This window comes from Fulmarus glacialis, unplaced genomic scaffold (assembly GCF_000690835.1).
Source record: "Fulmarus glacialis isolate BGI_N327 unplaced genomic scaffold, ASM69083v1 scaffold2653, whole genome shotgun sequence".
Taxonomy (NCBI): Eukaryota; Metazoa; Chordata; class Aves; order Procellariiformes; family Procellariidae; genus Fulmarus; species Fulmarus glacialis.
In genome coordinates, this window is record NW_009202247.1 from 49607 (window position 1) to 71712 (window position 22106).

Sequence of the window (22106 nt, forward strand, 5' to 3'; positions counted from 1 at the left end):
GCTCGGCCGCATCGCGCCCCGCGCGGGCCCCAGGACCCGCCAGTGCCGCGGGTGGGCCATGGGAGAGGCTGGGGCATCGCGCACTGGTCGTGCATGGGGGGACACAACTGCCCTGGCACTCGCCCAGGCTGCCGGCCCCTGCCGCCGGCTCTGCGGGGGGAGAGGAGGGGATCGCACACGAGCGGGGTGCTCTGGCTGCACGAAGATGCCGCCCGTTTCTCACACTGAACGCCGGGCTCAGGGGAAAACAGACGAGCCAGCCCTACTCTGATGGGGCTCGGTGCGTGCTCTGACTCTGGGCTCTCCAGTTAGCGCTGTCGAGCAAGGAAGCAGCAAAGCCTGGCTTCTGTTTTTTTTTCTGTAAGGGTGAGTCATACCACTCTTTGGACTGCTTGTTATTTCAAAACAGAACGTTTTTACATACAAAAGAAAGGGAAGATGTGTAGAAGACACAGGTCAAGAAGAGATGGATTACTGATGGGAAAAGGAAGCCCAGAGCCTGAATCTCATTTTGCTGCTTCCTGCCCCTTCTTCACTCATCCACAGCCTTCTGTATTAGTTCGCTTTCTGGCACTCACCGCTCCTCCCAATAAAGTGCCACCGGAAAAGGTCATTAATATGCTATATATCACCTCTTCCCGATAGCTAGCGGGGAGATTTAAGAGCATCAGGCCTGGAAGCCACCCCAGCATCCCCCGGCGTTCCCCACTGTACCTCACCCGCAGCACCGGCGGTGAGACAGCTCAGACACCTGCATCCACATTTCAAGGAGAAACTCCTATGACGCTGGAGGAAATGCTTTACAAAGCCACTTCATGGCATCTCTTATTTCCATTAGTTCTGTACTTATGCTAGGAAACCACAGTTGCCTGTTGAGTGCAGCACATCCTTGGAGGAGCACCCTCCTGGTCACTGCCCGGCGCTCCTGGATTTCTCAGGTCCACACCATCAGTGACAGCAGGGGATCTAATTACCTACTGTAATTAATCATAGAGAAAACTTTTTTATAATCACTGTATGTTTGCCATGTTCATGAACTTAAGCACGTGCTTGCAGCATCTGTAGGGGACGGGATGCTGGATGAAGCCCTGCCGTCATCCCACCGTGCCACTGCTCCCAGGGGCTGAAGGCAGCCGCGCTGCCTCTGCCTGCGAATGACAAGTCCTGGTGGCGTCAGGCTGGTTTTATCACCGTTAGTTTGTCTTATCATTGTACCTCGATACGGACAGAGATCCTGCTGTGCAGAGGGCCGACAAGGATAAAGAGATGTCCTTCCCTTCCTGCGATTACGGAGGAAACCACGAGAGAGGAGTTTTGTCCTTACAGACGAGCAAACAACCCAAACCGCCGTCTCCCTCTGCCTCCCCGAGCATGCAGACAGACACTGAGCAGGAAGGGCCGGATCCCCAGGCCACAGATATTTAGCTCTCAGCAGCAACTCACACCAGTGTCTTCCAGAAACGCCTGAATGTGATGAATTGTTGAGAGACTGAACAAACAATTAAAAAACCTCAACAAAATCAAGGATGTTTCACGTAAGACACTTCAGTTGGCTAGTTCATCTGACAAATCTTTTATATAATACTCCAAGCTATGCTAATAAATATCCTGCAATTTGACCTGTCAAAATGGTGATGTCTAAATACGACGTCTTCTCCAACACCGATTTTGCTCCATGCTGCAGCAGAGCAGGGACATCTGAAACACTTTCAAGCTCGCTGCGGGTGAATCCGTTCCCAGTTCAACGCCCAGCGCTGCTGCTGGCAGCAAAGCCGCCCCCGGGAAAACTCCAGAATCGCTGCCCTGATACATCCCAACACAAAGTGCCACCGTCTCCGCTCTTGCTCTTACGTGTCTCGAAGAAGCAGCACTGCTTTCCACTGGACTTGAACCCTACTCAAACAGGGCGCAGAGAAAGGGCCATTTCCATTCCAGTTTCTCATTTAGCAAAAGAGAAGCTACTTACTGGTTCTTGCTGGGCTACTGTTTTCCCACGGCTAATGCCACAGAGATCGCTGTGTGGACTCAGGTTCTAAGGGCTCCGCACAACCAGGATTACAGGGAGACACGCGCCCACAGTAAACCTTGGGAGAACTTTCTTTCCTGCATCCTATGATTTTCAATGCCAACCCCTTGCTTGCTGCAGTAATGACCGTGTCTTTAAACACCATCCATCAGGCCCACAGCTCAAACATTTGTTTATCTGAAAAGGGGTTTAGAGCCACCCTTTTGTCCTAGCGCTGAGAGGTCTTCTCTGTAATTTGTCTCCCTTGGCAGATATAATGAAAATGTTTTTAAAACGATGCCAGAATCAAATCCCTCCTTCCACAATTCAGTCCGCAGCTAGTGGAGAACAAAGCGTCGCAAGGAAGGGGCTTTCCAGTAAGTAATACTCGGTTAGACACGCGAAAGCATCAGTTAAATTTGGACACTCAGTTGGACAATCACTTACGACTGCCAGTTTACACCGATCCAGAGCTCTCCCACGGCACTGGTATTCATGTCCTCTCAATTGATCAGCAAGCGCCGGGGGCCGTGAGCCCGGTTATTCAAACCGGCGGCACCCCACGAGCACCGGGCTCCGGCTCTACCGCCTCTTGCCAAATCCACCCGCTGCCTGCGCTTGGCTGCGCTGGGGCAGCAGCAGCGCGGAAGGGGAGGGCGAGGCAGGCACACCCGGCGGTGCCAGGCGACCGACCCTGGTTGACGCTGTCAGAGCGGCTCCGTTTAACTCACGCCTACCATCGCCGGCGGCCAAAAAGATTATTCTGCACGTAGCCCAGCCTCGTGCAGGGGCATGCACAGAGCCGAGCTAGCTGCCTGCCTAAAAACCCATCAAACCTCGACCCTCTCATGGCAAGATAACCACCGAGGACGAGAGAGGCGGCTGCCACGCGCAGGGCAGAGCACGTACCTCCCGTGAGGTGTCTGCCACTTTCCGGGATGCTCTGAGACATGGAAGCGAAGGCAGATGCTAGCGAGGTGCCCGGGGAGGAAGACTCTTAGGGAAGGAGCGACGGGAGGGCTCGGGAGAGGACATATGGTGCCTCTCTGACGGGACTCGCTGCTGTAGCATCTGTTGATATATCTTCTGCTGCTGCCAATACAGAAAAGCTTCATATGGCAAAGAGCTCCTCGCAACAAGTGCTTCTGCCCTTCCACCTCCCTCTCTGCAAAGGCTTTTCTCTCACTTGCACTGCAACAGCAGAAAATACACGAGGAAAAAAAAAAATAGCAGGGAAGGAGGAGGAAGGGTTGCCCTTTTGTAAAATTGGCAAAAACACATGTTTTCACTTTATAAGCAAACCCTTATCTCCAGTTTCAAGCCAGTCATTTCTTATGCATTACCACACACCCTTGGTTACAGCATGATGCATGTGCTTAGTAATTCAATACGAAGCACTTAATTTATTTTCTCTTTTGATATTGGGCTCGATCCTGTGAACTGTAGCAGTTTAGAGACTCTAATCCCACAAAGGTCTGGGCAGCAGAAGAAAAGTGGAGATCGAAGGTGTCCAGCCACACTCTGATTATTTCAGCTATCAAAGGGCATGCTGGGCTGCACAGACACTGCAGTGACCTTTGTTCACCATGTTGCCAAGCCAACATCCAAGAGAAACGTTATTTACAAAAGCCAATTTTAATCCCTCTCTGGCTCACTAAGTTATTTATCCCCAAGCCTAAACTACTTCATAATGTCACTGCAACCGATTAAATAATTGTCATCCCACAGGTGTATTTGTTATACTAGAAAGCCCATCTGGGATGCTGAAGGCTTATCTATGTTCAGAGAAGATCAATGCAGAATGTAGGCAGAGAAGGACGAGGGGGATGACCAGGAGAATTGAAAACCTGACAAAATGAACCGAGGATGATATTTATTCTGTCGAATTTTAGGCATCTAATATCTTTCTGAACCAGGCACCATTGGCTCCTTTACTATGACAGAGATTAGCACCTCCAGAACATCATCAACCACAGCTGTCTTCCACATCTGTCACCCTCAGAGAGCCTCTCTTGCTCTCTCCAGTGACTGATGAGATGGCCACCACAGATGAAAGTAAAGGCAGAGAAAACCACCCCCCAAAGAATCCAGCAACTGGAGGCCTGGAAAGGACACAACTGCTCTCTAGGGAGGGATAATCCGTTAGGACCAACACCAGGGTGAGAACCAGGAGGTGTAAGCTGGCCATGGTTAATGTGCAGTTGGTAACGAGGAGCTGAAGCCTAAGATTGTGCTATAGGAGGAAAAAGAGGCAAAAAAAGAAACTATTTTCAAGGGGAAGGCTAGGAAGCTCGAGAAGGGGTCTTCATGACAAGATCTCAGCGATCTCTGTTCCTGTCTCAGCTTCTGTGTTTATAACTCGATCAAGGCTGAAACTGAAAAGATAAACACGTTCAACAGAGGAAAACCAAAATCCTTCTCCAGCTATCACCGGGAGCGTTTCAGGGCACGCTGTACTGCTGGCAAGGTATGCAGCCTATTGACTTGGATGGCATCTCTACTCGATGCGTGTCAGCTGGCTCACCACAGGCTTTCACACCAGCGGTCGCAGTAACATGCCGGCACCAACGTTTCCCCAAGCCTAGAGCATCCCCCAGAGCCAAGAGAGCCCAGGTCTGCAGACGGTTGGGCATTTCCCCAGTTCAACAGTGAAAGGTGCCTGATCCGAACCACCTGGCTGCGAGACTAGCTCAACGTATTGGACAAACTCGTCTGCCAGCTACGCTGCCAAGCTATAGTGAGAACGAATTTGAATAATAAAAGCTGGAATAAGAAGATGCCTTGGAGAGAGCATTGGTATAGTGCTTTCCTCAGCTTCAATTTAAAGCCTCGTTTCTATAGCTAATGCAGTCATAGGGAACATTAGCCTAATTTTTGTCAAGAGAACTTGTCAACACTGCAGTATTTAAGATAGACGCTAAGGACTTGTTTTATATTGCAGATAGATCACTAAGAAAGTAAGTAGTTGTGCCACACTTGGTTCACAGGAAAATAAATTTACATTCTCCCCGGGCCTAATCAGGGGATGCTGTTTTATAACACCGCGCTTGCGAGCAGCCTCACATTTTATCAGTGCACACACTGCAGCTGAGATCGGATCCAAATCCACCATGGGGTTAGATACAGGAACCCACGGGGAGGTGCTTTAGATGGGCCATCGCTGGAGATGGGCGCCCAGGGACACAAAGCCTGTCATGTCCCTTCCACAGATACTCGGTAAAACATTTGGCCCAACTCTTGAAGGGTTGGGTCCTTCTACTGATGGTGTTCACCAGTTGAGCCACAACCAGTGGACTACAATCTCAGGACTAAGGGGAGAAAACTGGTGGTAGCAGTAGAGGATTGGCTTTTCCTCCTCAGGGGTTCAAGTAGGAGGTCAAAATCAAACTTGCCTAGCCTGATTTTCAGAGACGCTCCACAGACGAGTCAGCAGAAAGCGAAGAAAAGAGAGGCTGTACCCTGCATCTTTAGGAAAAAAATGTTTGCACGATCCTGCTCCGATCATACCCCACTTTAAAGAATTAAAACATTCCCAAGAGCCCGCGTGCGTTAATGCTGACATGGCTTCAAGCTTCCCACATGCCAGCCTCAGAGTTGCGTTTGCAACAAGTCCAGGATAACAACGCTGGTGCCGTGGTATAAAGGCTAGTCTGAGACTTGCAGCTTGCTCAGTGCAGAGGTGAAAATGCCCTTTTATTTGCAGTTGTCACTTGGAAGTAACAGCAGAATAACCTTGGCTTTGGAATAGAAATCAGCTTGCGGAGGAAGCCTGTGGGAGCACGACCTCGGGGCTGCAGACTCGTGGGCAGGAGGGCGGCTCTGCTCTGCTATGGATTCTGCACTCGCAGAAGAACTAAATCATTACAACAGCCAGAACTGTCCCTTGGGAAGGAAATCCTCTCAAAGATAAATCAATAACTCAGTGTAATTTTAGCATGCAGCCAGGAGAATTTACATTGCCAGGAAGGCTGAGAGCTCTGCCACGGAGACAGAGCCACAGCATCATCAAACGGCCCTGCAGCGGTCCCCTGCGCAAGAGCTCAGGCTCCGGGTATTTATGGCCAAGCCAGGAGCCTGGGCTCTGCCGTGGCGGGCCCTCTATGGACCCAAAACAAAACAGCAGCAGCAGCAGGGATGTGGCACAGCAAAACTCCCTTGCGACAAACCTACCTTTCCCCGGTTGTGTCCCAGCTGCCCTCCTCCGCAGCAGCGTGGCTGCTCTCCGCAGTCATGGCAGTGTTGGCAAACGCTCCCAGATCTTCCAGGGTAAGAGGCGTGCAAATACAAAGCGTGAGTTAGAACAGGCACGGGAGTCCAGGGGGAGAGCTACAGCCACAGCCTTCCCCCCCGGCCAGGGTTACAAGGGTTCCCACCAGCCAAACCACCCACAAAATAAGGCGAGACAGTGATACGCCGCAGCACACACAGTGATTAATGAGACTGCAATTTACGTAATTATATTAATGCAAAGTACACTTGGACCAATAAGTTCAAGGAAACTAATGACACTTTGCAGCAGTTCAATGCTGAGCAGTAACTCTAGCAAAAAGAAAAAAAAAAAAGGACCCTAATTATTCAGTAGTTCCTCTCCTCCCACATTCTCAGGGTCAGCTTGGAGGAGAAGGTGGCCTGAATTATATTTTCGTATCCAGAACATCAACAGAATTGCTAACTAAGTTCCAGCAGCAAGGTCGAAGCCTGCCCATAGTTGTGCATGCCATCCCCCTGCCGACTGCCGGCTCCAACAAACGGTGGCACTGCTGGACCCAGGAAGATCTCGGGCTGCCCGTGTCCTCTGCGAGCGTGTTTAAAACACCCGAGCTCTGTGCTGCTCCTCCAGAGCCACGGTACCAGTGCCTCTGCCATCTTTTTGCTCTGGTCCCCAGCACAGATGGGTAAACTACAGCAACTAATTCCTTAGAAGCTAAAACTGGCCTCCATGAAGCACGTCTAGGAGTTGAACCTTACTGAAGAGAAGCCTGACAAGCACACACCCCAATCCAGCTGGCAGCAATTTACTGTATACCCAGACCACCTACACACTGCGTATCGTTGCAACCAAAGCACCCGGCAGACATGGGGCCTGTGCTGCCAATGCACAGAGGGCTCGGAAGCAGCCTGCGGGTCCAGCAACAAACACATCCATACCTCCCCGGAGAGCCCTGGAGCCGGGCTGCTCGCCACCCTGCTCCACGAGAGCTTGAGGCACATGCAAACCCTCCTCACACAGAAAACTTCTTTCTCCTTCGTGCTTTGAGGACTTGTGATGTGCAGACAAACGTGCGGTCCTCTGTCCTCTTCAGCACGCGCTCCTCCCCTGCTGCAGCCCACCCGGAGCAATGGATGCGTTTTGGAGCGCCTGTGCTGGCCACAGTCGTGTCACTCCTCACACCCTCCTTTGGTCCCACCAGGCTCTCAAACAGATGTGCCCATGCTTCATGAACGCAGACATGCTCCAAGTGGCTATATCTGCAAATCCAACCTTACAGCAGCTACAGATGCGGCCTGTGTTTCCATATTACTTCATCGAGACCTGGACTTCGCACCTCTGAAATGCCAAGATCTCCAAGGGGCAATGTCAGAGTTCGTGGCAGCACTGATCCAAAGAGCTTAAGATACACTATGACCACCCCAAACAAAACCAGGACAACCTGTTAAGCTCCTACGATGCAGAACATGAAGGTGCCCGAGAAGCCAGGACAGAAAAACTCTGCAATGACTACACGAAATAGGAGACCTCACAAGTGTACCTCTGCGTCTGATATAAAACCAAAATCAAAACCACAATTAAATGAATGGTCACAAGTTTAGGTCTCAAGATTGCACTCGTGGGCTACAAGCTGGCAAAGTTCTCCTGGTAGCTTCCAGGCTCAGCAGCAGCATCCTGCAAGAGGGAACGTGCAAAAAGTCAACTCAGTGATGATCGGGAAGGCACATATAAAGTCATCCATCAGACGGCAACCTGCGTGCACCCAAATGTCCTGCAACACAATTAGAAATCAATAACAAGACGCAGAAACCCTCCACCACACAGTAAAATATAAAGAACACTTGTAATATTGATTTTAAAAGTGCCTCAGAGAAGACAGTTGTGAAGGAGTCTGAGAAAGCAAGGCAAAATGCCGGAATTGAAGCCTTTTTTTCCTCAAAACAACATTAATAATGGATTTTCAATGCAAGAAGAAAAACTAAAACCCACACCAGATTTTCCTGGTAATAACAGCTTTCTGCAAAGCCCAACTATTAGTGTAACAGGGACGTCCATCAATCAAGCACGCGGAAAGTACTTCAAGAGCTAAAAAAGGAGCAAGCAAACATCTGCTTTTGGCAACTTAGATTTTGCCCTTAAGCGCAAGGAATATAATAAATTATCAGAAGGCTCGGCTTGAACTAATTTTCTTCCATCCTGGAGAGCTAAATGCTGAGGACGGGGGTAAAGGTACACAAACACGCTACCCCTGTGATTTGTGCCAGACAGAAAATGGGAGAAACGGACACAATTTCATTTGCAGACTGAGGAACTCTTGAAAAACGCTGGTGCCATTCTCAGCACCAACAAGGCAGCGAGCTCCCGACAGTGAACAAGTGGCAACAGCCGCAGAGAAGTGACAGTGAACTATTCTTTGAGCCCGCAGCTTTAGCGACAAACTTTTTGTCATTAGGGAAGGTCTTGTCAATCCTTCTCCAACTTCAGCCGTCCTCAGCCTGTCCAAGCGGTACCAGGGTGGGATGACAAGACATGCAAACTTGCTCCGAGATGACAGTCGCATCCCTCCTCGCCACGGCTCTTCTCTTCCCGTTGCCGCACGCTGCCCGCAGGAGGCTGCAGTGATTAAGGCAGGTCGTCGGTGCCTGTGTTTCTCAGTGGTCTCATCAAGCAACGCTTCACATTTCGGGTCCATCCACCCAGACGGACACTGACCGGGGTGTTAGCAGCAAACCTGAGAAAAGGGGAATTTACACCAAAAAACCCAGCTGCCAAAGAAAGTAATGGGGGTGTCCCTATGCCTCCAATATTTCCTCTTTTTTAAAACACAGTAGGTCAAAACAAGCGCTGGAGATAATGAACAGAATTTACTGATTCAACCAGAAGAAGCTGTAGGCATCGCTGCAACTAAGTCTTAATAAATTCTGAAGAGTGACACTATAAAATGACATTATGGAAGTCTGTATTTATTGTCTCCCCATGCTTTCTGTATCCAAGGTGCCGCGTTACACTTAATAACAGTTTTTCTCCTCAGCTGCCAGTGTTGCAAATCCTGCCTGTCACCTGACAAGCTAACAGTTGGGGTTAACCCCCCGCCAAATACACACATCTCTACCCGAAATAAAGCTCTGGTGGGGTGAACACGGATAAACAATTAAACCAGGCGATGCCCAGGACGGTATAGACTGTCTCCTCGTCTCCCAGGTGTGTGGCTCCACAGGGCTCACTGCCATGCAGCAGGAGGGTATTTTTCTCCCTGCTCCGCCGATGGAAGCGATGCAGACCAGGAGCAGCCGTTGTAGGAAGGTACCTTCACACACAGCCACGTTTCAGAGCAGAAGCACGCCGAGAACAGCCAAGCATCACCACCGTGCAGTCCCCAGGAGCGCTGCCGGGCTGCACCACAGCCTGCGCCGGCACGGCAGCCCCACCAGCGAGCTCCTGCCCGGTGTCGCAGCAAGCTCTGTGCGAGGCATCGGGAGGTCCTCATGGATAACCATGGAGAACCAGGGGTCCTCCGGTTCTTCATGCCAGAACTGTGGGAAATCTTCCCTTCCAGGGTTCCCAGCTCAGCTACCTCTGTGAAGTACAATTCAGTGACCCCATATCTGGCTTTTAGACCGTGGATACAATCTTTCTCAAGCATGGTCTTCATTGAGTGTCGTGTTTTACCTGTTTGTATAGTATTCCTAAGTCTGCAAGAAAATCACCTTTGCACTCCGGCTGTACCTGGGCAGTGCCGTGGGTTGTGGATAGATACTTGACAAGTATAAAGAAGCTATCGTCCCACTCTGTCTGCATCACAAAAGAAATGACATGAACCATCTCTAGTCCACTTCAGGAAACAAACAAACAAACAAACCACTAACAAAACCCCACACACGAATCAATTTATCAAGTACAGCAGAGAGCAAACAGTAAAAATAGCCAGTGTAGGTGGTTTGACCTAACCCAAGGATCTTTGTTGGAGTGGATAAAGGAGAGCGTATACATTTCCTCCTCATAAAGCGGTTGCATTAACACCTCTGACCCACACAGCTTGATTTGGAAGAGCCTCGGCTCTTCTAACAAAACCCCACACACAAATCAATTTATCAAGTACAGCAGAGAGCAAACAGTAAAAATAGCCAGTGTAGGTGGTTTGACCTAACCCAAGGATCTTTGTTGGAGTGGATAAAGGAGAGCGTATACATTTCCTCCTCATAAAGCGGTTGCATTAACACCTCTGACCCACACAGCTTGATTTGGAAGAGCCTCGGCTCTTCCTCCTCTCCTGCTTGCCAGCAAGACCAGGCTTTCCCCGCAGGTGGCAGGGTGAGGTACAAGCTCTCCTCTGATGGCAGCCTTGCTCTGCTCCTCCTTCAGGATATGTCCTTTCCACTTCAGTATGTAATCCAAATGTTTGGAGAGCACCTAAAGAGATCAAAGTGGGTGGAAAGATGATAAAACACGGCTCAAGTGAAAAGGCTCTTGGCTTATCTTCCAGCAAAGGCTCTGGTCCCACAGGATGCCTTCACTCCAGCCTCTAGCTCCTGGCTCCATCCCTTCTGAACCAACATCTCCCCAGTAGCTGGTCTCAGTCATCACTTTCTGGTGCCTCTCTTCAGAAAAGTCTCCAGCGACTCTTCCCACATTTGCTCCGTTCAGGTTTCAGCTGATGTTAGCAAGGGGGAACAGCCAGCATCACCACCAGGATTTGCAGCGCTCTGTGGAGCCCACCATGAAATCCTCTGTCTTAACAAAGGTACTGCCATAGAGAGTCACGGATCGGTCGAGGTTGAAAGGCACCTCTGGAGATCATCCTGTCCAACCCCTGCTCAAGCAGGGTCACCTCGAGCATGTTGCGCAGGACCGTGTCCAGTTGGGTTTTGAATGTCTCCTAGGATGGAGACTCCACAACCTCTCTGGTGGAGTTGACCAGTGTTCAATCATCCTACAGTAAAACAGATTTTTCTACGTTTAAACAGAGTTTCTTCTATTTCGGTTTTTGCTGTCGAGGTCCCTCTGAAGGGCAGCACCCTCAGGTGCAGCAGCCACTCCGCCCAGCTTTGCATCATATAGTCTGTAAATACCTTCACAATACCTGTAAAAGCCTTCACAATTTGCCACCCCGTTACAGCTCTAGGTAATCAAGGTTCAGAGAGGCCTAATCATTTTTGCATATTATCATCTGCAGAACAGTGAGATAACTGTAATTAGTAGCAACCTGGTTAGCAGGTTAAATGATAGTATAATTAATGAAGAACAGGTGGGCTTTGTTTCAAATAAGAAAAGCAGCAAATTATATCAAAATGTAAATGCATCTTAAAATACAGTGTCGGTGATAACGTAAAGGTGCTTTTAGAAACACCACCAGACAGAAACGGAAAGGTTTCGCTTGGGCTGAATGACAAATCCTAAAAATAAAACCTGGTCTGGGGTTAAAATGTAAATTGTTGATTAGATCTATTTATTCACACCCTGCAGTGATGGGAGAGACATGCAGCTTTCTTCTTTTACTTTGCAGGATCGTAGGCACATTCCTGTTATTGCCATTGCCGCTTGCAAGGTCTTTGCAACCCTGGGAGATCTCCAGCAGAAGAACAGAAGAAATACCAAGTGACAGACTGCATACATTAATTCAGTATTCAGATAACATCCTGTTGCAAGTGAATGACCCAAGCAAAACTTCCCGCAGTCTTAAGGAGCAGGCAGAAAATCGGGAGAGAGGAAAAAGAATCTCTGGACTGAAGAAAGATCTTTTGAATCAGAAATGTTATCCTTAATTAGAATTTCCAACACCACTACGCTTACTCCTTCCAAAATGTAAACACATAATAAAAAATTAAACTTGAATATAGTGTTGTAAGAGTTCTTGCAATAAATGGGAATTAGTTCTACAAAACATCAAGACAGATCCAAGGAGATTACATTTCTTTCCCAAGCTTATGCTGGTAAAGCAGAGCTGGAAAAACAGAGATATATTTATTTTTTTAACCCAGAAGCTTCTTTGAGATGCTAAAGGAAGCTGTTTTAGTAAAGTGGAGAGATTTGTTTCAGTGTGCATTCAAGTAAGAACAAATGCAAAACAAGCTTCTAGACCTGAAGAAACATCAAATAGCTTTTTTAATTTACATCCCAAATTCATTGCAAATTCTAAAATGAATGGAGGGCAGAGATCAGAGGAAATGTCTCACTAAATCAGGACAGCATGATGGGTATTCAGAGCTTTCCTCAGAAGAGCAAGGTGCTTTTAAGCCAGAATGGAGGAGGCAGAACATGGCTCTGAAAAGGGTTTGTGGAAAAAGAGGATCTGTTGCTAGTGTGACTCTATAAATAAATATATGGAAAAATTTAAAAAAAAAAAAAAAAAAAAAAATAGCCGCAGCCACATCTGAGTAAGAGCACTAATTTGCAGGCATGAACTGTGAAGGACCAGGATGAAATATTCCTCGCAGGAGCCATTTGACTGTGTGCTGACTGCCCGAAAAAAAAAATCTGACACTGTGCTCACCCACCTAAAATCATTTTTGTAGAAATTTTAGTAAGTGGGGTCTTAGTGCACATATACAGCCCATGGGGAAGACTGCAGGAAGGAACACCCAGAGCAAGGCGGGGGGGAAAAATACTTTCTTCCTAATTATGAAAAAGATAACGCTGTGAAACTGCATTTTAGTGATGTACATGATCTAGATTGAACGCTAAAGAAAAGGAGGTTTTGGCTCCCAGAGCCAGGTATTTTTGTAACAACTGTCAAACACACACCAGGGACCACAAGCTCCCAGAGCATATGGCCAAGTACATGTCTTGAGAAAAGGGTCCAGAAATGGTCATTTTGGCTACAGGCTGCACGGTACAATAGTTCTGCGTGGCCTAAACAGCACTTCTGCTCTGAGAAACGTCCCATGGAGGCAGGCAGTCTGGATGCGGAGCCAGTGATGCTAAAGGGACGGATGTGGAAGGAATTGGAAGGATAGTGCATCCCTTCAGGGACAAGGCAGACCGCCTGCCTCCACCACGGCCAACCTCAGCCAGCAAATGAGATCAAATACAGGAGAGTGGTCTGAAAACACAATGTCTGCATTATATTAATAGGTCAGAGATTAATTTAAATAATAAAATTACAAATGTAGAAAAAAAAAAAAATCAACTCTGCAGGAAGGCCTGATCCCTAGAGCTAACTGCCAACCTCTCCAGCAATGTGTGGTCAAACATGTCCCACAGCCCCACGAGCTGCGCTGCTCTGCTGTCACGCCACAGCCTGGCAAAATAATTTCCAAACCAGGAAAACAATTGCTCTGGGAGCTTTCTGTCCCCAAAGGAGAGAGAAGGACGGCTTCAGAAGGTGATCAGGAGGCGCTGAGCTCTGCTGGCACAAGGAGGCTTCCCTCACAGCTCTCGGTGTGCAGCAACAGCTTCTCCACTGAATGGCTGCGGCAGGCGCTGGATGATTTGTCTGATCCCCAGCATCCATGATGGTGCTTTGGGGGGAATTCAATGCTTTCACGGCCGTGAAGCAACCTCCAGGGTTTCACGGGGATGGAGGTCCAACTCGCAGCTAATCAAGCACGCGTTGCAATGCTTGGAAGGTTTGTCTCACAAAACAACAACATGCATTTGAAGTGTAAGGGAGTTGCTCTGATTATATTTGGTCAAACCTTCAGAACTATTTAAGTAATGCTGGAACGCAAGTCATACTTTTTAAAAAACACTTTTCCATAACACCTGATAAAAATGTTGGAGCCAAGGTCCTAGTCTGGCTTGCTTGCTGTGGAAAGAAGAGGGAAGATACTCAGACTGGAAATTCAAGATAACCAAGGCTGTATATGCACTCCCAAAATGTTTTCCAGGAGGGAAAACATTTTTCTTCCAAATCACTCTTACAAGCTTGAAATAAATGCGCAGACTGTTAGATAAAGACAGCGATAAAAATAGGCCTGTTATTAAATACCTCTTCTTTAACGAGGTTCATCCTTCTAAACAGTCACATGAAGGTTATTAGTGTTATTACAGAAAATATAGCATGCTTGCACATAAAACCATAGCAAGATATTCCTCATCACCGAGCACACGTTTAAGCATCTCTTAGCAGCTCACATGCTCACAGCATCCCTGGCTTGGCAGAACGAAGATAAAAGAGAGGAATGAGAGATCTCATCTCTGGGAAACAGTTTCTCTTCTTTCAAAGTGCTTTTTCCCCTCAATGTAAATTTAATCACGTGAATGATTCCCATTGCTTATGTCGACTGCTATACAGCTGATATATTTAATCTCTTCGCTAACGCTACACTTACATTATAACAACACCAGTCAGAGCATCATTAAAGCTAAGTTCAAAAATATTTTGAAAAATGCAGCCTAACTTCCTCCTGTTGCACAAAAAAAGCCACTTGACTCTCAAAACAGCTCCATCATCTGGTTTATAACCACTTTATAACTGACCTGTAAACCACTGTGGGGCATGGAGTCATACGCACAGCTAGCAGGAGTCACGGATTGTCTCACGTGAAAATACATCACTACATCCTTGTTTCGGTTACGCCCAACATCCAAGCCCATGGCTACGTGTAAGAGAAGCTGCAAACTTTTATCTCGGCTGCTCAGAAGCACAATTAGTTTCTTCTGCGGTGATGCACATATCGCCAAACTTTGTATAACCAGCTTGTTCAATGAAACCAGTAACACCACAGCCAGTAAGGGACAGCATTCACCCCAATTCACCAAAAGCCCATCTCAGCCCCGCTCGGCTCCTAAACCTGAGCAACCCAAGTGGTATATTTAGAGTTTTTTCTCACCAACACTGCTGCTGCCAGGATACCGGCAGTTCTTGAAGTGACTGAAAACAATGGAAGTTTTAACTGGGGTTGTGGGGAGGGCGGAAATTGGCTCCCAGTTCACTTCACAAATACTAAACCTGACACGCTCACGAACATGCTGGGAAAACAACAGCTGCAAAACTTCCCAGGTCACGGAGGAGCAGATAGGAAACACAGGGAAACAACCCCCTGGGCCAGAGCGGTACCTGGCCACGCTGAACGTGCTCCGCTGGGCAGCACCTTCCCGCCCATCCCAGGGACGGTGCTGTGCTGGGGCAGGGCACAGCCACCAACCCCTGCGATCATGCTTAATTAAAACCTGCAAGTTAAGTGTACTGACACACAACAGTCCATTTCTGCCCAGGAATGATTTAGTACCAGGAGCTATGCAGTTCTGAGGTCTCACATTATTAAAATTTAAATATATATGTGTACTGCATTTATAACACGCTACAAAATATATAATCAAAACTGCATTACTACGCTTGTCAATTTAGAGAAGCAGAGTGTTTTTTATAATGTGGGAGGGCTTTTTTTGTTTGTTTGTTTTAAAAACATGCACATTCAGTTACTGGCCTATAAAGTTCTGTTATTTGCTACAGTTTCCCATTTCTTAGTGTGAGTGACAAAGGTTCTGCAGTTCTGTCCTCTCCTGGAAGAGGTCAGCTTTGTAACATTCATGGTTGTTTCACGACTGTCTCAACTATGTGGGTCCAAAGCCACCTACACCGGCATCTCGTTGGGATGCTGGCAGCGGCTCCCGGTAGCTCCCGGCGCAGGGGACAGCCAGCCCTCGCCTGCCTCGCAGCCGGGAAGCCATCCAGCCATCCTGCTCACCGCTGCGTTGCCCTTGTCTGCACACTGAAGGGACAGCTTGACAAGGACCAGGTGTGCATCCCCGGCGGGCGCATGGGGAATAAGGCATGGAGAATTTGCTCTGTCTTACATGTCTGCCCTCCAGTGTCCCACACCAGCGCCAGAAGCAGCACGTGAAGCTTCAGCCCTGGCACTTTTGCCAGAGAAGACTTTCAGTGTAAGGAGTAATTAAGCACAAGCCAGTGTTAGGGAGACTGTGCACCCTGCGATGCAAAGCTGAGAAGTCAAGGAAAGCCCACGAGGATGGGGAAGCTGAGAGAGGAGAGCATGAAGGCACGGGTAATAAAAAGGAGGAGAGGCATGAGATACATTTAAGATATCAAAAGCCTCGTATGCGAGAGGTCCGATGGAGAACAAGCAGAGGGAGTGCTACCAGTGGCCATAGCTCTACCTCCAAGCACGGAATGTCTGTAGTTGCTCTCGAGACGGCCTGGGCTCTCCTACCTGCTGCAGTCACCCTGCAGCTCTCCCTGTTGCTGGCCAGAGAAGATTATGATGACTCCACAGTTGGGATTTTTCCCCTCCACACATCGGTAACAAGTTATTTAAAAAAAAAGAAAAAAAAAAAAACAAAAAAAACCACAAAACCCAACAAAACCAAAAACTACAACCTGGAAAAGAAGCATTTCATCTAGTATAAATGAGGTTTTTAAAATCCCATTTGCCTTCCCTCTTCATGCAAATCTGTGCTGATCTGATGAGGTTCCTATTTCCTGGATTACGCATGTCAACCTTTGCACAAACGAGCATATCCTGGTGGTTTAACGCCGTATTTCACAGCCCTCTCTTGCCTGTGCTGACATAAATATTTCAGAGACCTGCACACAACTGTTTGAGTTAGGTCTAGGTCACCGAGAAGCCAGTGGTTTTAACAGATTCATTAATTCAGCAAAGCAATTAGCAGGAGTCAGCGCAGCTCAGGACATCCCGGTAAACGGCAGGAGCAAGACACCCACCGACAAGGTGTAAGGAAATCCTCGCCATCCACCACATCATCCACACGGGCTGCGGGACAGGCCCTGGCACAGGATTCCTGAGACAAAGGGATCCCTCCTGCCATTACCTTCTCCTCCCAGCTTTAAAAACCTCTTCTCGGCTTAGAGCAGCGCTGGTTCATTCAGACGCTGAAATCTCTTGAAAGACAAAGACTGGCAATGAAACTACACTGCGTTATGCCCCATCCCGAGTCCTGCTCTTTCTAGCAAAACCACGGCAAGTTCGTCAAAGCAGCTTCTGAAATTACCTCCCCAGTGTGAACGCTCTCTTTGAGAACTGTGTTTCCATGCACATAAAACAGAGAAGGCAGCCCGAGGACCCTTGGAAGCTGCAGCCATGGATATTTAATGCTAAGCAATGTATCATCAGCTCCCTGCTGATTTGCAGAAGCAGCAACAACAGCACGCTCACATCAACTTTGCTCTGGCAGTTTGATCAACAGCGGCAGTCATGGCTTCTTATTTTTTAACTTCAATATAATTAGGCACTTAGGAAAATGACTCTGAACAGTACAAATGCTATAAGGTAACCGCAGGTATCAGCCCAGCGCTCTGCAAGCCAGAAGTTTAACCACAGCTAAAGGTACAGGCCAGCCGAGCTCCTGTAACACATGCTCTGCCCAGCTAGATACTGAAACACGCTATCCAAACCTGAGAGAGATCCAATGCTGCAACATTTCAATCGCCAATGCAAGATTTTCCTCCATTTCTCTGGTCTGCAGGGAGCTGCTCTGGACCAAAGGAAGCCTTTCTGTGCCCCACTGTTGGCTCCTTTCAAATGCAAAGCGTGCAGAGTAGACTGTAAATATTTTAATATTTCGGGCAGATGAGGGTCTCTCTTGGTCCATCTGTATTTGGAAACTGGACACATTAATTCCCAACTTCAAACTGTCAGCTGAGAAACCAGCCAGTGAGTTTCTGCTGCGTCAGGGAGCAGGGAAAAGCTGCTGCCACGGAGGTGGACAGAGCCCATCTGCAGAGGCACTGCACAGCCCGGGCTCCCCACAGCACTGGTCGCTGCTGAGGAGGTGATTAACCCCCTTTTTTTTCCCCCCAGTTAAACCTTTGCCTCTTATACCCTTTTTCTTAATCTTCACAGGAATGTCTTCTCAGAGGAGTCACTTCTGACCCTAATGTCGGGTGGAAAATCTGCTGGTCAGTGATGTGATTAAATGGTCAGAGCAATCCGACTTTCAATCACCATCAGGAATGCTAAACGGAACAGAGGGAAACAAGGTGCCCAAATAACAAAAGGAGGTAATTCCTGGGAAATGAAGCATTCATGTGCTCTAGGATGTTGCGTGGCAGATTTGAGGTCACCTACAGACGTGAAAGAAAAGCTTTTATATACAGAACCCCGAAGAAAACTGTCAATTTGACAGAGAAGACCATCAATACCACCCAATCCTTCCATTCACCGCTGCCGTCCCAAAGATTAAGGAATCAGAATATGGTTTGTTTGCCATAACCAACAGGCAAAGATCACCTTGAAAAGTGGTGGGGTGTTTCTGTGCTGACAGACTCACCTCCACACACTTGGAAGAGCTTAACGTAAGCAGTAACAAAAGCAAGTCACCTCTGCTATGTTTCTCCAGAGAACTGGAGGGTACTGCAGAGGGTATTATCACCTGGTAAAAGTGCATTCAGAAAGGAAAAGGACATCAGAGGAAGCACAACTTCAAAAAAATTCTGTGTCTGTGGAGGAACAGACACCTGACCACGAGAAGTGATCCGACCATGGGCGTGAACATCCATTCAGTGCAATCCCGCTCGTTAAAACCCAAGTAGCCTTCAAGTTCCTATGGACACCAACCAAGAACAGAGCAAAAAGCCCTGCAGATGTCATCTTCATTTCCTCAGATGATATCAAAAAAAAGTAAAATAATGGAGGCGCTGGGAGGACTTTCCAAGGCGCACATATCCTTGCTGTCTAACCCAGCTGTGCCTAGTGCATTATTTAGTGCCGAACGAGAAGGAAGCGAATGCCTAACAAAGTATTAAAGGACTTTGTGAAGTTTCACCAACCTTTCTACAGTCCGTCAGCTTCCTGGCTGCTGGCAGAAGAGACAACTGATCTCCTTGCTTCCAGATTACAGGCAGCAGAACTCTTAGGGTAACTGTCTCCCTCTGTTTGCATCCAGCTACCTCCAGCAGCTTGGAGCGCGCTCAAGGCTCAAGAAAGCACTTGATCAAAATCCAGCTCACATTGTAGGCAGTGAGGGAACAACTGCAAAAAGCAGTGCTACATATACAATAACAATTGAATTAGGTGGAGGGATTTGACAGGTTACAGGTTGATGACACTGCTGCAGTCTCAGCCGAAGCGTGGTTTGATGCAATTAGCAACAGGGAACTAGAAAAGCAGCAGAATAAAACTGGAAATACATGTATAAAAGATGAGCAACTGCAGGACCGGACAGAAGCATAAAAAAATCCTCTGCTGAGTTCAGAACAGGAACAAGATGAAACAGGACTGCGACGGAGGGAAATGCAACTCTGAGCTCCCTTCCACTATTCAAAATTGAAGATCCAGATTTTAAATCAAAACATTTGCTTCCCCAGGAGAGACCAGCTCTGTTTGCTACAGGGGTACAACAGAAAACAGCGGGGGGGCATCCCAGAGAGGCGGGCAGCAGAAAGCAAACTTCTGAGCATTGTGCTGCGGTTCACTTTGGCCTGTGCCGAGCACAGCCCAGCCAGGACTCTGCTCGGCTACGAGCGAGTGAAATCACATCAGAAAACATCAGAAGATGCAGCACCACCAGACTAGACACACTGCCAACGCACGTGCCTCTGCTAAAGGACCGAAAGGCACGTCCCTCGTGCAGCCATGCTGGCTGCTTCCCTCGTCCTGCGGGTCAACTCCCTCCCCAGCACGGACCTGTGCTAGCAAGGGGGAAACCCTCAAGGCCAGAGGCCACAGAGATGGGTTCATGAAGGCAGCAGTTCCCCAGCCTTGCTTCGGGTAATACACGTGCCAAAAGTGCGAGTCACAGTCCACGCGCAGGATTTCGGTTCAGAGAAACCCACAGGAGACAGAAACCCGCGCTGGTGGGGGGATACCAAGGAAGACTCCTCTTTCTGACACGTTTCTACCCAAATCTGCATGCACACCTGACATGAGGATCCACAGCGACCACACGATGAGGCAGGCCACCATTTAAGCCTTTTACAAGAGTAATTGAAATTCTTCTCCTCAGTGAATGCTGACAAGCTCCCCACTTCCACAAGCCCTTTGCTGCACATGCCCAATGTGGAATTGCTACAAAAATAAAGCGGAACAAGACACGCAAGTAACGGAGAAGGTACTTCTGAACAAAACCGGCAACGACGTTTATCATGACTGCAAGTATATACGTATTCTGCTTCAACAAGGGTGGTGGGGATCTGCCAGTCTGAATACTAAGCAGGGACACCACACGCCTTCCATACATAACGGTACAAAAATGGAATATAAGTATATACTGCAGCTTTGTGAAATTTAGGGGCTTTTGCTAAGACATTTATGTTATACAAGATTTACATTTGGAAAAGTCATTCTGCTGTATCTGGTAGAAATTTCAAGGCAAATGGATCCCATATTTATTCATTCAATGATAATACTGAGCACAGGATAAAGCTCTTTTAAATTCAGAGCACTTTATAAAAACTAATTACTACTTAGTTCACCCTTCTGAGGTGGGACGGTATTACACCTGCATATACATGAGGACACCAAAGCACAAGTGGATTAAATACCTTGTCCAAGACCCCAGAGGCAGGCTTACTGTTCATCCTAATTGCTGAAATATGTGTGCACACATGCATCTGTGTGTGTGTGTTTAAATGGGCTTATCCTCCCCAGAGCCCTTCCCAGCGCACATGTTTTTGCAGCGAAGCCAGCCTGCTCAGTTGGTGTTTTCTCACCATACATGTCCCAAACACGTCTAATAAAAGATACCAACCCAAAAAAAAGGGAAGAGATTTTTTTGTTGGATGTATGGATAAGGATAAAAGCTGGATTTCAAAGAATAGAGAACCCATTGTTAAAAAGCTGTGCAGTGTTACATTGACAGTTCTTAATCAGATTGCCACTGAGCAGCATTTCACCAGCCCACACTGGAGCACAGCAGACCTGGGATACCACGTGCCAACAAATGTTTTAAAATCTGTCCCTTGACAAGCGTACAAAGAGAGAAAGGGCTTCTGAGCTAGTGACAGAGACACATCACCACCTACAATGTGACTGGCAGCCCATTCGACCTGCTCCAGTGAACTGAAAGCACTTTAGCAACTGCTCCCACCGCCAGCCGGTTCGGTGACGGTCTCCTTTCCCCGTATGGGGTCATTGGGTCCATAGCTCTTTGTCTGAACACCAGCAAAAAAAAAAATTGTCATGGGAACAAACAGGTATTTTGAGTTTCTGCAAGGCTTCTGTCGGTGCTGTCAGGTGGTGTTTCAGAGGGACAATATAATTAGTCATCAGCACGTTACCTGGACGGATGGTTTGCCACTGATGTGTGGGGTAAAACACTTCCAGATCTTCAGGATCAGCATCATCTTCTGTTACTGGCTCTTTCCCGCTGTCATCTTTTATGTCGCTCTCTTCTATTTTTGTAAGGGCAAACTCCTTTTGGATAGAAGAGATTCAGCTCATTAGCAATTGCATCTGGGTAATTTAGTGCCGGCTGAGAATACAAAATTTTTTCCCTCACCAGCAGATTTTTTTTTTTTTTTGACATCCAAGATTCTTTCCACATGGTTAAATTTAGACTTAAAGTATATTAAAGGTTAAACATGCATAACTAGCATGACATTTGTGCTGAACAAAGCAACACAGCTTATTTCCTATTCCAGTGCAGGCTGCAGGTTTAAAACAAGCTTTCGCAGAGCCTCACCTATATTACACCCAGAGCCAGGAGCCCTGACTATTTTTAGGATTGTGTAACATTGTAAGACCCTGTTTTCCCTTGCCTAAAAATATGTCAAACACTTAACTTTTTCAGCTGAAATTTTCCACACGAGTGGAACGCCTCAAGCGTTGATTTTGGTTTTTTGTTAAATGCACTCATTTCAGGCTTGGAGAAGATTTCAGCTAAAATAGTTCAACTATTTCCAAAATAGGACACGGGGAAAAACACACCAAATTGCCCACACGATAAAAATGCAAGCATCCTTTTCTTTATCCGTTCCTGGTGTCCTCCAAGTCTTTTAAAACAATGAGGCAGCGATTTAATCACCACTTACGT

General features: G+C 47.6%; 1 protein-coding gene across 1 annotated transcript in view; it reads right to left on the reverse strand.

The window, feature by feature from the left end:
- The window catches only part of SIL1 (SIL1 nucleotide exchange factor), a gene marked incomplete at its 3' end in the record, with an annotated part of 74205 nt that overhangs the window by 49407 nt on the left and 2692 nt on the right, over positions 1–22106 (reverse strand). Inside the window, exon 2 of the mRNA XM_009574213.1 lies at positions 21352–21487. Coding sequence (XP_009572508.1) covers positions 21352–21487 — 136 coding nt within the window. The remainder of the gene's footprint in view (positions 1–21351; positions 21488–22106) is intronic.